Source organism: Callionymus lyra, chromosome 3 (assembly GCF_982586985.1).
Source record: "Callionymus lyra chromosome 3, fCalLyr1.hap1.1, whole genome shotgun sequence".
In the NCBI taxonomy this organism is placed as follows: domain Eukaryota; kingdom Metazoa; phylum Chordata; class Actinopteri; order Syngnathiformes; family Callionymidae; genus Callionymus; species Callionymus lyra.
The window spans coordinates 7,162,767-7,178,923 of record NC_141820.1 but is presented as its reverse complement, the minus strand read 5'-3'; the positions used below and the strand labels follow the sequence as shown (position 1 = coordinate 7,178,923).

The 16,157-nt window shown below is 44.9% G+C and overlaps 2 protein-coding genes across 16 annotated transcripts in view; both read left to right on the top strand.

Annotated features, from left to right (window-relative positions):
• LOC148083146 (NACHT, LRR and PYD domains-containing protein 3-like) overlaps positions 1-16,157 on the top strand; it is a 208,781-nt gene that overhangs the window by 8,451 nt on the left and 184,173 nt on the right. The window lies entirely within an intron of this gene.
• Positions 1,405-16,110, top strand: LOC148083149 (NLR family CARD domain-containing protein 3-like). Of its 2 annotated transcripts, XM_087786283.1 has the most exons (8): positions 1,405-1,515; positions 1,829-2,048; positions 2,191-3,949; positions 4,031-4,207; positions 8,267-8,443; positions 8,512-8,685; positions 9,011-9,057; positions 14,929-16,110. In XM_087786283.1, exons 2-8 carry the CDS (start codon positions 1,847-1,849, stop codon positions 15,468-15,470), a joined length of 3,078 nt encoding a protein of 1,025 aa, XP_087642409.1. In that variant the 5' UTR covers positions 1,405-1,515; positions 1,829-1,846; the 3' UTR covers positions 15,471-16,110. The 2 variants fall into 2 exon arrangements, with proteins under 2 accessions (XP_087642409.1, XP_087642410.1); XM_087786284.1 differs by lacking the exon at positions 9,011-9,057 and having other exon boundaries at positions 14,929-15,309.

The window sequence follows — 16,157 nt, the reverse complement described above, 5'->3', positions numbered from 1 at the left end:
GTGTTTGATGATCTACTGACTCCTTTAAGAAACAACTTAAGACTTTCTTATTTGTGCTTTCCCCTGATTTTCTGGGACTCCAGTGTTCGTCTTATATGTCTTGTCCTTTTAAAGCATGTATTTTAGCTGTACTTTGAATTTGTTTGTTAAAGGGCTTTGTGACCCTTGTCTAGAAAGGCGCTTTACATATAATGTTCACTTACTTACTTACCTTGATTATTAAGGTTATCCACTATGTTGGACAAGAAACCCAGAAGCAGCTTTAATTTCGAGAATCAAATTTTATTGAAAATGGTAAATGTTGTATCTCAATATGCCTCCACATTCTGAGCATCGGAAAACATGATCGTTTGTACTTGACACTATTTACATTATGTATAATAAAAAATGCAATTGCTTTTTTATCACAAAGAGAACATGTTTGATACAAGGAATGTATATTCAAATATATAATATATGAAATAAAAATCATTCATCTTTAAGTAAATGTTAAATTAAAGACTGGATTGAGACAATGTTAATGTTTTAACGTTGCTAGCGTTCATGTGATCTTGTTACTTTAGGATGTTTTCAGCTCGTCAAGCTAACCTACAACAACACACGCTTACATACTTTATCACTAATGGATTTACACAATATAACTGTTTTAACGCTAGTAATGCTAACGTGAACTTGTTGTTTAAGCATATAAGTGTAGTATTCTACTAACCTACGTTTGATCCAGAAGTTTGACCATGCATCGAAAAACTCTTTTCTGAGAAAAATGTCTGCGTCTGGCAGCGGATCAGTTGATGGAGCCATTCTTTCAGGTTCTGTTGTTGTTCGACGTCATATTGCGTCGAAGGTAATTGACGATGTATGATGGCGTATCTGCTTTTAAGGCGCGTCTCATTTCTAAGTGGGCAAATGAGCCTCATTCCTTAGTTTTGAGGGCCAGCTTTAATGATCGAGCTTTGAGGATTGAGATCGAGGAATGAGGAAAGCTGTTGAGGAGAGAATCAGTCACCGACTCATGATTGAGGAAATGTTTGAGTCGTCCAAGACTGTTAGTTGATCCTCAACAATCATTCTTCCACTCACAGCTGTGTGTGTTTCTATCAGCAGTTAGTGACTCTTGGTGACTTCAACTGAAGATGTTCATGAGTCAATGCAGCTCAAAACTTCTCTTTTATTGAGCTTCACGAACTGCTCGTCAAAAGTGCTGCAGACAGTCGTGGAGGAAAGTCGACTCACAAGAGAAGAAGCAACAAACTGCAGCCATGAGAATGAAATCACGACTGAAGTGTGAGACAAACTTGTGTTTCACCTGGTTTTCCATGAATGTGGAAGATTCTATCTTAGGTGGTCTGCACATGGAAGAGTCAGAGTCTTGCTCAGATCATTGGTGTCCTTGTAGAAGTAGACAGAACTTATTGACGGCCTGATGTTCTTCACAGAGAGGATCAGCAGGTCTCGGATGTTCTCAGTCTCCAGTGTGTCCAGCAGCATCAGACAGATGTGGACTCCACACTTCAGGTACGTTCAAGTCTTCAGCCTCACCTGCTGACTACAACAGCTGCTAACTCACCAGTCAGCTGCTTCTGCTGCTTCATGAAGCTCTGATCCTGGACAACTCCACCTGTCAGCTTCATACATGAAGTAGAAGGTCTGGTGTGGCTGAGACTCTTGTTTAGTTTTAGAGAGAAGATGAGATTTGAATGTGACTCAGACTCTCTGGTCCTACTCTTGAAGAAAGTATTGCTCAACAGGTCCTGGTTAGACTTGGACTGAGACATACCTCTGGTGACCTCTGTAGGTCACATGATCAAGTCACATGTTTGTGTTTCAGCTGCTGGAGGACAAGGTCATGACCCTGGTGAAGGAGGAACTGGAGAGAGTGAAGAAGTTTCTCAGACCAGGTGAACAGAAACACCTGGATAATGAGGAAGAGGAGGAGTTGAAGTGTGAAGAGGAGCAGATGAGGAGCAGCAGAGAAGCTTTCCTGAAGATCATCCTGAATCTCCTGAGGAGCATGAAGCAGGAGGAGCTTGCTGGTCTTCTGTGTGGAAGTAAGAGGATTTGAACCTTCAACCTGCTGAAAATGAAGTCTTGAATCTATTAGAACATTTGATATTGAAATTCCTGCAGCTGATGAGAAGATTGATCTTCAGCTTCTAGAATCTTGTGACTCATGTGACTTCTCTTCTTCAGGAAGTCGTGCAGGAAAGTGTCAACGACGACTGAAGAGGAGCCTGAAGAAGAAGTTCCACAGTGTGTTTGAGGGGGTCGCTAAAGCAGGAAACTCTGCTCCTCTGAATCAGATCTACACGGAGCTCTACATCACTGAGGGGGGCACAGACCAGGTCAACCAGGAGCACGAGGTCCGACATATCAAAGCAGCCACCAGGAACCAAACCAGACCAGAAACCACCATCAGACAAGAAGACCTCTTTAAAGACTCACCTGAGAGGGACCCACACATCAGGAGCCTGCTGACGAAGGGTGTGGCTGGCATTGGGAAGACCCTCCTGACACAGAAGGTCACTCTGGACTGGACTGAAGGCAAAGCCCACCAGAACTTCCACCTCATGTTTCCTTTCACCTTCAGAGAGCTGAACCTGCTGAAAGAGAAGAAGTTGAGTTTGGTGGAACTTGTTCATCTTTTCTTTCCTGAAACCAAAGATCTCAGCAGCTTTGAAGAAGTCCAGGTTCTGTTCATCCTTGACGGTCTGGATGAGTGTCGACTCCCTCTGGACTTCCTCAACAGTCGGGTCCTAACAGCAGCTACAGAGTCCACCTCAGTAGACGTCCTCCTGACAAACCTCATCAGAGGGAATCTTCTTCCCTCAGCTCGTCTCTGGATGACCACACGACCTGCAGCAGCCAATCAGATCCCTCCTGAGTGTGTGGACATGGTGACAGAGGTCAGAGGGTTCACTGACCCCCAGAAGGAGGAGTACTTCAGGAAGAGGTCCAGTGATGAGGAGCAGACCAGCACCATCATCTCTCACATCAAGAACTCCCGAAGCCTCCACATCATGTGTCACATCCCGATCTTCTGCTGGATCACTGCCACAGTTCTGGAGGACATGTTGAAGAGAGTACAGACAGGACAGCTGCCCAACACCCTGACTGAGATGTACATCTACTTCCTGGTGGTTCTGTCCAAAGTGAAGAAGCTGAAGTACCATGGAGCAACTGGGACAGACACAGTTTGGGATCCTGAGAGCAGCAAGATGATGGAGTCTCTGGGAAAACTGGCTTTTGAGCACCTGAAGAAAGGAAACTTGGTCTTCTATGAATCAGACCTGACAGAGTGTGACATCGACATCACAGCTGCTTCACTTCACTCAGGAGTCTTCACTCAGATCTTCAGAGAGGAGAGAGGACTGTACCAGGACCAGATGTTCTGCTTCATCCATCTGAGTCTTCAGGAGTTTCTGGCTGCTCTTCATGTTCACCAGAAGTTCTTCAACTCTGAAGTCAACCTGCAGTCAAGAATCGTTGACATAGAAAAGTTCTACCAGAAAGAAATCAATGAAGCTGTAGAAAGTCCAAATGGACATCTGGACTTGTACCTGCGCTTCCTTCTGGGTCTTTCTCTGCAGACCAGCCAGAGTCTCCTGACAGGTTTATTGAAACAAACAGGAAGAAGCTCTTGGACCAATCAGGACACAGCAAAGCTCATCAAGAAGAAGATCAGTGAGAATGTGTCTCCAGAGAGAATCATCAATCTGTTTCACTGTCTGCATGAAGTGAAGGACACTTCTCTGGTGGAGGAGGTCCAACAGCAGCTGAGATCAGGACGTCTCTCCACAGATCAACTGTCTCCTGCTCAATGGTCCACCTTGGCCTTCATCCTACTGTCCTCAGAGGAACATCTGGACGTGTTTGACCTGAAGAAATACTCTGCTTCAGAGGAGGTTCTTGAGAGGCTTCTGCCGGTGGTTCAAGCTTCGAATAAAGTTCTGTAAGTGGATCATTGGAACATCTCTGAAGATATAAACATCAATTTAGCTTAATGTTTGATTTCCTGTTTCATTTTATTCAGGCTGAGAGACTGTTTCCTGTCAGAGAGAGGCTGTTCACTTCTGTCCTCAGTCCTCAGCTCTCCGTCCTCTAGTCTGACTCAACTGGACCTGAGTCAAAACTTGAACCTGAAGGATCCAGGAGTGGAGCTGCTGTCTGCTGGACTGAAGAGTCCACACTGTCACCTGGAGACTCTCAGGTCAGAACATAATTTCTACAGCTTCAGAGCTGAAATGTGAAAGTCAGAGGTGAGACTCCAGAGAGTCAAAGTTTTGTCTTCAGTTTGTTCTTCAATGAAGCAGCTGATTCTAAGTGACATCAGTCTTCAGCAGGTTCTGACACTTGAACTTTGTTTATTTTGACTTCTGCTGGGGTCGTGCTGTTCAGTATGTTGACACATATTTACTGATCTCAAATACATTCAAATACATTTGAGTGACACTTGTGATGTTCTAACTTGTTCTGTTTCTAGATTTCAATGCAGGGTAATGTTCATGGTGATGTGAGCATGTGTGATAAACACATCAGGAACTGTATGAAAACTGAAACATGTTATTCATCTCAAAGACACAAAGTGGTAGCAGCAGGTGAGAGGGGTCATGAGCGGTATATGGTGCGGAACAGGTGGTTTTGAGTTAAGATTTGAAGGGAGAGAGTCAAAATTGCGGGGATCTGATGAAGGAGAGTCTGAGGAGAACTGAAGGTTTGCTGCCCACGGTGCTGAGGGAGGCTGAGGGCACACTAAGTCTGTTGATGTTTCAGAGGTGAAAATATGCAGACACTTTAATTTTGTTAATGTGGGATTGAAATGAAAGTGTACTGTCGAGGATGACACCTTCACACGCCGTAGATTACCTTTCTCAGTTAAAGAAGCATTGTCGAAAGAACTAAAGAAACTGGTTGAACAAGATGTTATAGAGCCAGTAGAGTCATCTGAATGGATTTCACCGATAGTAGTCATCACAAGAAAAGATAGATCGGAACCAAGAATCTGTGTGGATCTAAGAGAACCTAACAAGGCAGTTGTAATCAACAGATTTCCACTACCTCACATGGAGGAAATGTTCGCAAAGTTGAGAGGAGCAACACTGTTTTCCACAATAGATCTCCAGAGTGCTTACTATCAGATGCTGCTACATGAGGACAGTCTTAGCTTGACTACTTTCATTAACCATGATGGTTTGTTTCGCTTCAAGCGGGTACCATTTGGACTGGCATCAGCACCCAGCTGTTTCCAAAGGATGATGTCAACGATCCTCAAATGTTTGCCGGGTGTCCAATGTTACCTCGATGACATTATTGTGTCAGGTGCAAGAGTTGAGGAACATGATAAAAGACTGAAAGCTGTACTTTGGCATATACAAGATGCAAGTCTCAAGCTGAATCATTCAAAATGCAACTTCAGACAACCAGAACTATCTTTCTTGGGACACACAGTGTCAGGTAAAGGATTGCAGCCTGATGCTTCACATGTGACTGCTGTTTCTCAAGCACTGCCACCAATGGACCTGCCCAAGTTGAGGTAATTTCTTGGGCTGACATCTTGGTATTCAAACTTCATACCAGACTATGCTGCAGTTGTGGAGCCCCTGAGAGCACTTTTGTGTGGAGCAGAGACATTCACAAGGTCTCCTGAGGCTCAAAGGAGTTTTGAGAATGTTAAAGACTGATTGTGAACATCCCCGCACTCTCACTGTTCAACCCAGAACTACCTACTTTTGTAAATACTGACGCGTCTAGACTATGGACTAGGAGCAGTTCTCACTCAGATACATTAAAATGGTTTTGAAAAGACTGTTGCTTTTGCATCATGTACACTGACCCAGGCAGAGCGAAAATACTCCACTGTTGAAAAGGAGGCCTTGGGGTGTGTGTGGGCAACAGAAAGATGGAGAACAATACTTGTGGGTGAGACATTTCACTTTACGTACTGACCACAGCCCTCTCACCATACTTCTTGCTTCAAAAGGTCAAGGACGTGCAGGTTTGCAGATAACTAGATGGTCATCAATGCTATTATCATTCAACTATGACATTCAGTACAAACCAGGAAGAGATAATGTAACTGTGGGCTATTTGTCTCGACTTCCACTGCCAAGCTTAGAACCTAGCTTGGAAGATGACACGGAGGTTGCACTCACATCTACACTTACTGCTATGTCTGATGTGGATTTTAAAGCTGAATGTGCTTCATGTCCTGTTCAGACTGGACTACATGAACTACTTACTTCAAGATGGCCAAAATCAGCAAAAAACTTGGTATCAAGCTTGCAGCCATTTTTCAAAATAAGGCACAAACTCTCTTTACAAGATGATTTAGTGGTGCGGGGCACACACAGACTCTTCAACCAAAGTTGATCTCACTGGCACATGACACACATCAGGGAATTGTGAGAACAAAACAGAGACTCATAAAAGCATGTATTACATGTCAGTAACATGACAAGTCTGCAGTCACCCACACTACTCCACTACAGCCTGTGCCATATCCAGAAGGAGCATGAGAAAAAGTAGCCATTGATGTGGTAGGGCCCTTTGATAAGGCACCAATAGATTGTAGATTTGCAATCACACTTATTGATTATCATAGTAAGTGGCCAGAGCTAACATTTGTACAACAGGTCACTTCACTTACTGTTATTCAGTTTTTATCTGCAGTTTTCAGCTGAAAAGGTGATCCCAAGGAGCTGGTTTCTGACAACAGCTCTCAATTGGTGTCACAGGAGTCTGAAACATTCCTCTGTGATTGAGGCATTGTGCACAGGAAGTCTTCAGTCTACTATCCAAGAGCAAATGGAGAGATTTAATGTTTTAATCGCAGCTTGAAGGATGGTTTACAGACGGCCTCACTGGAAGGAAAGCCATGGAAGGAGTTCACAAGAGAATTCTTACACGTCTATCGTGCAACACCCCACTCTACAACTCAGTGCTCACCAGCTGAACTGTTGCATGGTCGACCCATGCGAACCAGACTTCATGTGGCCGGACGTCCACTGCCAGCTAAAAAAACTCACCAAGACAGGTTGCTCTCCGAGATAAATGCAATAGAAAAGCAAGGATTGCACAGACAAAAAGAGAGGAGCTACAGCTGTGATTTTCAAATGTGGATCATATGTCCTGGCATTATTCCTAAAAGTCAGAGTAAGTTTTCCAAACCACTCCAAGTGATGGAGAAATGAGGACTGTATACCTACCTGCTGTCTGATGGAAGATGTTGGAACGCATCTTATCTTGCACCTGTTTCTCTTCAGTAGAAGGAGACTGATAGAGAACTTATACCTTTGGACTTCCTGAACATACCACCAGATTCACCACAAAGGGAGACATCCACATCACAGGCGAGACCAGTCAGATTCAGAAGAGTACCGGTGTGGACTAAGGACTTTGTGTGTTAGTTACAGTTTGGAGAACTTTAATGTTCTTGATATTTGCAAAGTTCAATTAACACAATGGTGAATATACAGAGTTTAAAAGGTTAACACACGGTTGATTTGGGTATAAAGATAACTAAGTTGGGTTATGGATAAGTATTTAAAGACTATGTAAGAAACGTTACTACAAGTAAGGGTACGAACGAAAACATTTTAATTTGAATTGTTAAAAGTTCTTAATGAATAGAAAATGTTTGCTTATTAAGGGGTATATGTGGTGTTTCCGTCTGAACACTAGAGGCGCTAGTGAATGCTAGATGTAGAATAAGCCAGAGAGAAGAAGACTGTACTGTGATGCTATATACTACTGCCAGATACTACATTCTACCTGTTGATCCATCTGCATTTAAATAAAACGGGTGAAGTAAATTACCGACTACTTTCTGCAACAATACAACAAAGTCCTAGTCATCCCTTGTGTCACAAATCACATGGCCAAGTCATGGTTTGAGTAAAGTCTCAAATCACTGTCATTCAAAAATCACTATTCCAAGTCAAATTAGTCCAAGACTCAAGACTCCATCTCTGCCAAAAGTATTGTCTTGAAACATGGAAGGAGATTATTTCCAAATATCAATAAAAAGGTGAGTAAACTCTTGATTTGACCCTCGCAGGCCTCCATATTCAAACCTGGAAATACAGAGAAAACATTTGAAACCTGGAGATTTAAATAAACGACACATGTTTGAACAATGATGGAGGGAAACTTTGAAGACTTTGACGAATGAAGGCATATTTAGAAGTAGAAAATAAGAAGTTTATAGAAAGAAAACTTTATAGAAATCAATTGATTTGTCAATTGTTGATGACACTCGTCTCTTTCACAGGCTGAGATGTTGTGAACTGACAGAGAGAAGTTGTTCACTTCTGTCCTCAGTCCTCAGCTCTCCGTCCTCTAGTCTGACTCAACTGGACCTGAGTGGAAACTACGACCTGAAGGATCCAGGAGTGGAGCTGCTGTCTGCTGGACTGAAGAGTCCACACTGTCACCTGGAGACTCTCAGGTCAGAACATCATGTCTTCGGTTCTTCTGGTCTCATGATTTAATAAAACTGTTTCTCCTTCATTACAGTCTGTCAGAGTGTCAGATCTCAAAGAGAGGTTGTTCTTCTCTGGCCTCAGCTCTGACATCTAACCCGTCCCATCTGAGAGAGCTGGACCTGAGCTTCAACGATCCAGGAGGACCAGGACTGGAGCTGCTGTCTGCTGGACTGGAGAGTCCAGACTGGAGGCTGGAGACTCTCAGGTATGGACGGAGCAGCAGAACTCACTGACTGAGCTCCAAAGATCTTCAGACTGAACATGTGATCAGAAGCAGAGAGATGTGAGTGTGTGACGCTGATCAGACTCTTCATCTGAACTGCGCACATGAATCAAACTCTCAGAGCTTCTCCATGTTCTCCTGCTGGACACCAGTGGAAGAACAAGGAGACAGTGGAGACTGAGCGAGTGTTTATAGATCCATCTTTGTTGTGGTCAACACAGTCATGAAAGAACGCCACTTAGCAGCATGAAGTCATGAAACATCTGAAGTCAAATGAATCTGATCTTCTGAATGTTTCTGTCTCTAGGCTGGATCACGGTGGACCACAGAGGACAACATCTGGAGATAAGAAATGTAAGTTTGATTTGATTGATTGATCACTGAACTCCGCAAACTCTCTAAGCTTCTCGTGGAGCAGTTGTGATGTTGGTGACTTCATGTTTCACTTGAATCTGCTGATGGAGCTTCATCAAGTCCAGGTCACTGCCCAGAACACTGGTCACCAACATGGTGTCCAGCAGCAGCTGGTGAGGAGCCTCCGTGCAGATGTAGAAGCAGCAATGTTGACTTTCCTCATCATCTCACACTCATTCATTCACTCTTTTCACTCTTTGACTTGAGAGTGCAAATTAAGATCATCACGTTCTCAGTGGAGTGAGGAGATCTCAGTGCAGCATCTCACCTGAATGATGGTGTTGGTTCTTCTCTTCAGGTGCTCACAGCCTCAGAAGACTGTCGACTACACACACTTTGATGATGATCTCTGTGGCAACTTAGTTTGTGAAATAACCACACGTAAACTTCCAGTCGATTAACTCGCTTTATCTCAGAAAGGGCAACACTCAGCTGTCACTGAGTGCATCAACAAAAAGAGACAATGGTACGTGATGGTACCATAGCTTCTGTTGGTACCTACCTGTCTTCCCGGCTTATACACTCGGCTATACCTGGTGGAGGAACACCACTCCGGACTGCCTGTGGAAGTTCTTGCAGCACTCTGCTGGCTTCTAGCTCTTTATCAGCACACAGGCTGAAAATACTTCCGTCTGTCACCTGGACTACATAAGAGACCGGACCACTTCTCTTTATGAAAACTCCAGGTAACCATTGCTGGTTGTCGTTACCACTGAAACTTTTTACATAGACTTGGTTATTTTCATTTAGATGTCTCATCTTTGAATGCTGATCATGTCTCACTTTCTGTTGTGATTGCTTCTTGTTGACTTTGGTTTTGATGTCAGGGCGAAGTAGATCATAAGGTGATTTTGGTCTACGACCCAAAAACATTTCAGCTGGTGAGCAAGCAGTTGTAGTGCGGGGTGTGAGACGGTATTTGAACAGGAGATGGGAAAGACGCATACTTACGGATTCCCTGTCATTTGCTTAAGCCCTTCTATTACCGTCTGAACAGCCCGCTCTGCCAAGGCGAAATGTAGCAGTAAGAATGTGGTGAATGCCATTTTGCTGCATGAAATCTCTGAACAACTCACTTGTGAAGGTGGGGCCATTACCCGAGAACACAGTGTCGGGAAACCTGTGAATGGCAAAAATCTTCCAGAGCCTTTCTATATTTGCTACAGCTGTAATACTGCTCATGATATGGGCTTCTATCCATTTAGAATGGGCATCCACCATCACAAGAAACGTCTTTCCCATAAGGGGACCTGCAAGGTCTACATGCAGTCTCGACCATGGACATTAGGCCACTCCCATTGATGTAAGGGGGCTGGCGCTGGGATGTTCTGATTCATCTGGCATTGGGTACATGACTTAAATCTTTTTTTCCAAATCCTGGTCCATCTTTGGCCACCATATATACTTTATGATCTGGCCAGGCTTTTCATCCGAGAAACCCCTGGATGGCTCTCATGCAGCTCTTCAATCATTTGTGAACGACCAAGAGGAGGTAATATAACTCTTGATCCCCAGAAGATGCAGCCATCCTGCAGACTCGTTTCTGTATTTCGTAAGACATAGGGCCTGAGGTCCTCTTCCATTATGGCACCAGGCCACAGTGGAAATGTTTATACTTTGGAAAGGACTGGGTCCCTCTCTGTCCACTGTTTTATCTGTGTCACCTTTATTGGTGCCCACGACAACAACTCTAATGAAAACACTGTCTCAGGGGGTTCAAAAGTAGTGGCTGGTGTCACAGGTAATGGCAGCCTGCTCAGGGCATCTCCATTCGCATTATCCTTGCGTGAATTATAAACAATGCTATACTTGTAGGCAGACAATCTGAGAGCCCAGCGCTGAATTCTGAATTCTCTGAAGCATCTACAGGAATTAATGAAGGCGCTTCACTGCAACACAAAGGCTAGACCTTCCTTGTCTAGCTGTGAATATCCTTTTTTCGGCAGCAGTCAGCATATGGGAAGCAAAACCAATCGGCCTATCCGCACCATTCCCCATAATATGTGAGAGCACCGCATTAACTGTGAGCTTGTAATCTCCACATATCCGAGTTGTCTTGTCCTCCTTAATACTGGAACAATTGGGGCTGCCCATCTTGAGAACTGAACAGGCTCAATGACCTTTCTTTCATGGCGTATGGGAGTGACCTGGGCTTAAAAAATAGGCGTGTGGCCTCAGGGTCAACATGAAGTTTCACTTTTACTCCTTTAAGTGTGCCCAGTTCATCTCGGAATAAATCACTGTAATGTTGCAAGATGTCCTCCGTTTGCTTGCATATTTAAAGTCATGCCAGTGAAGTTTAATTTTTCTGAGGATAGCCCGGCCCAATATATTTGGTCCACAGCCTTGGCTCATTCCAACCATTGTGTGACTGCTTCCTTTGGAAACACTTCTTCATGTGTTCAGGTTATCGCGACCCGATGGTATTTTGATCAGAGTGGCCTAGCCATGAAAATGGAAAACCTTCACTTCACTTTACGTCTTCTTCTTGGGGCTTAAACCAGCTGAATCTTCCATATAATCCCCCCTTATTGGCTGAAGGCCAAGACAATGTTGAACCCATTCATTCATTCATTCATTCATTGACAACTGCTTTATTCCGGGGTCGCGGGGAGACTGGAGCCTATCCCAGAGTCATAGCGCGAGAGGCAGGGGACACCCTGGACAGGACGCCCAGTTTTGTGACAGTTTTTATTCTTTACACAATTTTCCCCTTTCCCCCACAGCAATATGTAAACACACAGTCACGCACGCACTTTTCTTTTCTCACTCTCTATTTTTTAGAATAAGCAAACAACATCAATGCAGCCATTTAACACAGATTTACACTTAAACAACGTTGTGGTCATACATGAACGAGTAAATAGTGATTAAATGCGCATGAATATACATAACTAGCCATGAACAGAAGCTTCCAAGATGGCGCTGCATGGAGCAGCTGGTTACAACAGCTCCCTCTTTCTTCTTACTTTTTATCACACTTTTTCCATTTTTTTGGCGTCTTTTTAATTTTTTCCTTAGAATGGTCGGATCTTGTTGCCGTTGTGCACAAAACGAGACCACTTTTACAACTTTTGCCTACGGTTTTCAACTACTTTCATCACTTTTTGGAACTCCGTCGGCAGACACGCTCAGCGGGTCTATTGTTTACACAAGGGATCAGCTGTTGGTGTTGCGCAACACCGCTCTCTCTCTCTCAGCGCGGAATGGACGATTCCCGTGGAAATTGAGAGGAAAAGACGCGGATGCAGAGCAGGTCGGATGAAACAAGAGAAGAAGCGTAGGTTCCGTCCCTTTATTCCATCGATCATCATGGGAAATGTACGTTCGATCGTGAATAAAACGGACGAGCTTGCTGCGCTGACCCGGCATCAGAGAGACTTCCTTGAGAGCAGCCTTCTATGTTTCACGGAGACCTGGCTGACGGAGAAGATCCCAGACTCTGTTGTTTCGCTGGAGGGGTTCAAGATGGTTCGTGCGGACCGAGACATGGACGGAAAGAGGAGAGGAGGAGGAGTGGCGGTGTTTATTAATGAGAGATGGAGCGATCCCGCACATGTCTCCATTAAAGAACAAGTGTGCACTAAGGACATAGAGTTTGTTGCGGTGGGCATCCGCCCGTATTACATCCCGAGGGAGTTCTCAGATGTGATTGTGTTCACTGTTTACCTTCCTCCCTCTGCGGACGCCGCCGCAGCGAGCGAGAGGCTGAGCGCCTCAGTGTCGGACCTGCAGCTCAAATACCCGAACTCTCTACTGCTCATAAACGGGGATTTTAACCATGCCTCACTCTCCTCTATTTTTCCCACCTTCACACAATACGTGAAGTGCCACACCCGGGAGGACAAGACTCTGGACCTCTTGTATGCAAATGTAAAAGGTGCCTACACCTCCACCGCCCTGCCCCCCCTCGGCCGCTCTGATCACAACCTGATACGTCTGCGACCTGAATACACTCCCATGGTGAGGAGGCAGCCTGCACAAAAAAGAACTGTTAAGATGTGGAATGATGAAGCCAAGGAGAGGCTGAGAGACTGCTTTGAGTCTACAGACTGGAGCGTGTTCTCTCATGGTGATGACATCGACACCTTCAATGACCATTCCACGGATTACATCAAGTTCTGTGAGGGCAACGTTGTGCCGACCCGCAAGGTGCGGTGCTTTGCCAACACCAAGCCATGGCTGACCCCTCAACTTCAAGTTCTGCTGAACAAGAAGAAGAGGGTGTTTGCTTCAGGGAGCAGAGAGGAGCTTAAAGAGGTCCAGCGAGAACTAAGAAGGCGATCAGGATGGCCAAGGAGGAGTACAAGAGGAAACTGGAGGAGCAACTGGCGCAGGGCAACACAAGGGATGTGTGGAAAGGCCTGAAGAACATCTCAGGTCATGGCCAGAGTGGAGCCAGAGCCACAGCAGGGGGAGACCAAAGATGGGCCACTGAACTTTACCAGTATTTCAACCGGTTTGATCAGGGCCCCCCTCCCCCCTCCACCTCTGCCCCCCACTCTTCACAAAGCTGCTTTTCCTCTGCTTCAGCCCCCTCCCCCCAACTGTTCTCACCCCCAAGCCACCTCTCCCCCCCCCCCAACATGCCCAACTGCCTCAGCTGCCCAACCCCCCACAGCCACCTCTCTCTGTTACATCTGAACAGGTGAGGAGAGAATTAAGGCGACTGAAGATCAGGAAAGCTGCTGTACCAGATGGACTCAGCCCCAGACTGCTCAGGGACTGTGCTGATCAACTCTGTGAGTTGGTCACACACATCTTCAACCTGAGCCTCAAACTGGAGAAGGTCCCGGTCCAGTGGAAGACCTCCTGTGTGGTTCCGGTTCCCAAGGGGGTACACGCGAAGGAGCCAAGCCACTTCAGACCAGTCGCCCTGACCTCCCATCTGAGGATATGAAGACCTTGGAGAGGCTGGTACTCCGCCATCTATGCACGACGGTGAGCTCTGCGTTGGATCCGCTGCAGTTCGCCTACAGGCCAAAGATGGGGGTGGATGACGCCGTCATCTACCTGAGGAGGACACTTTCCAGACTATCCTCCATCAGGGACAACGCTCTTCACCCACTGCACCTGACCGTGGAGGAGCTGGCCAGCTCCTTCAGTGGCTCAGGCCCCCCCAGTGTAGGACGGAGCGTTATAGAAGGTCCTTCATCCCAACTGGTTTCAGGATATTTAACTCTTTACTTTAAATATCCTGATGCTAATCCATAGTGTGTTTTTCTTCTTGTGTGTTTTTATTTTTTGTTTTTATCTTATTTTAATTTTATTTTATTTTATTTTTTTACTTTATTTTATTCTGTTAATAGTGCTAATTTTCTAATACTGTAAATAATTTGTATATTTTTAAGATCGTTTATTTTATTTTATTTTATTATCTCTTTCACTATTTCTTTTTTTCCGTGCACTTTATTTTTCATTGTCCTGCTGCTGCTGTTGTAAAAGTGTGTTTCCCCTCTGGGGATGAATAAACGTTTTCTATTTCTATTTCTATTTCTAACTGAATTTATAGTGATCACTTTTATAAGTAATGCTTAACACTCAAACAAACTAACAAACAAAAAGAGACGATGGGGCGTTCAGGGCCCAACATAATATAGGAAATTTGCCTCAAAACAGCAATATATTATTATAAAACTAATAATCAAAATATTGTTTGCTGATTAATCTACACATTAGAAAAATCTCCACTAGAGTTCATGTCAACAAACAGAGCAGCCCTCCCTGGCTTGCTGGGACACTGAGTCCATGATTGTGTCTGGAAGAGAAAGTTCTTCCACCATCATCACCTCTCGTGTCTTCTTCTCTCAGACTTCCGTCCACTCTCACTGGACCCGGACACAGCACACCGGCGCCTCCTACTGTCCAACGACAACAGGACGTTGGAACTTGTGACGCAGGATCAGGATTATCTGGACCATCCCGACAGATTCCACCGGTGTCTTCAGGTGATGAGCAGAGAAGCTGTGACTGGACCATGTTACTGGGAGCTGGAGTGGAGAGGAGGAGCTTCTATCGCACTGACTCTCAGAAGAGACGGAGGGAAAGAAGACGAGTCTGAGTTTGGACAGAACCGTTATTCCTGGAGTCTGAGCTGCTCTGATGATGAAGGATATAAATTCTGTCACAATAAGATAGAAACTGTCATCAAGTGTTCAGACGTCTCTCACAGAGTAGGAGTGTTGATGAATTATCCTGAATATGGATTTTTGAAGTTCTACAGTGTCTCTTCTTACGGTCAGATACCCCTCAACAACTTCTTCATCTCCACTGAACCTTTGTACCTGGGATTTAGACTCAGAGAGGTTCCTGATTCTGGTTCTTCAGTGTGTGTGTGTGACCTGAGTGTGTGAGTTTGTTCCTCCAACACAACTGTGTAACTGCTGGTAAGAAAAGTGGGTTTTCTTTTTGTTTAAAGTTTTTACTTTATGTAATCAGTACCATATGCTCTGATCACATGTTCATGCAATGTACTCTGTATCTAGTGCCTCTGACTCATAATAATAAGATCATGTGGGTCTTGTGACTCTACATCATGTGTTTAGTATGTTTAAACCAGACATGAGAGCTCATCATCTAGAAGGTTCCAAATGTGAGACGTCATCGGCCAGAATGTTCCAGCTAGAAAGCTTATGAAAACACCCTTAGTATATAAGGGAGGCTGTCAAGTGAAGAAGCAGAATGAGTACACAGAGCCAGCGACAGAGCAGCTCATCAGACCTCGATGCTCCTCATTGCCCTGGGACAAACCAGCATCCTACTGAAGCTTTACTGGATCAAGTCCACTTGCGGAGCCTTGCCTTCTGCCAAAGTCAGGATTCTCCTCAGCTGCACTACTGACTTCGTTTTGGTTCTGACCTGAAAACTCTCGACCGCTGCCAGGGGCCGAAAGGATTGTGCGACAACCGGATTCTTGAGCATTCCGTGCTTTGACCAAAGCCCGGTCTAAGCCATTCCTCCTCGTCCATCGAGGGTCCGTCCTGCCGTTCCCCGCCACAAAACACCATTTGGCCAACAAGATACAACAGCCAAAAGCTCTC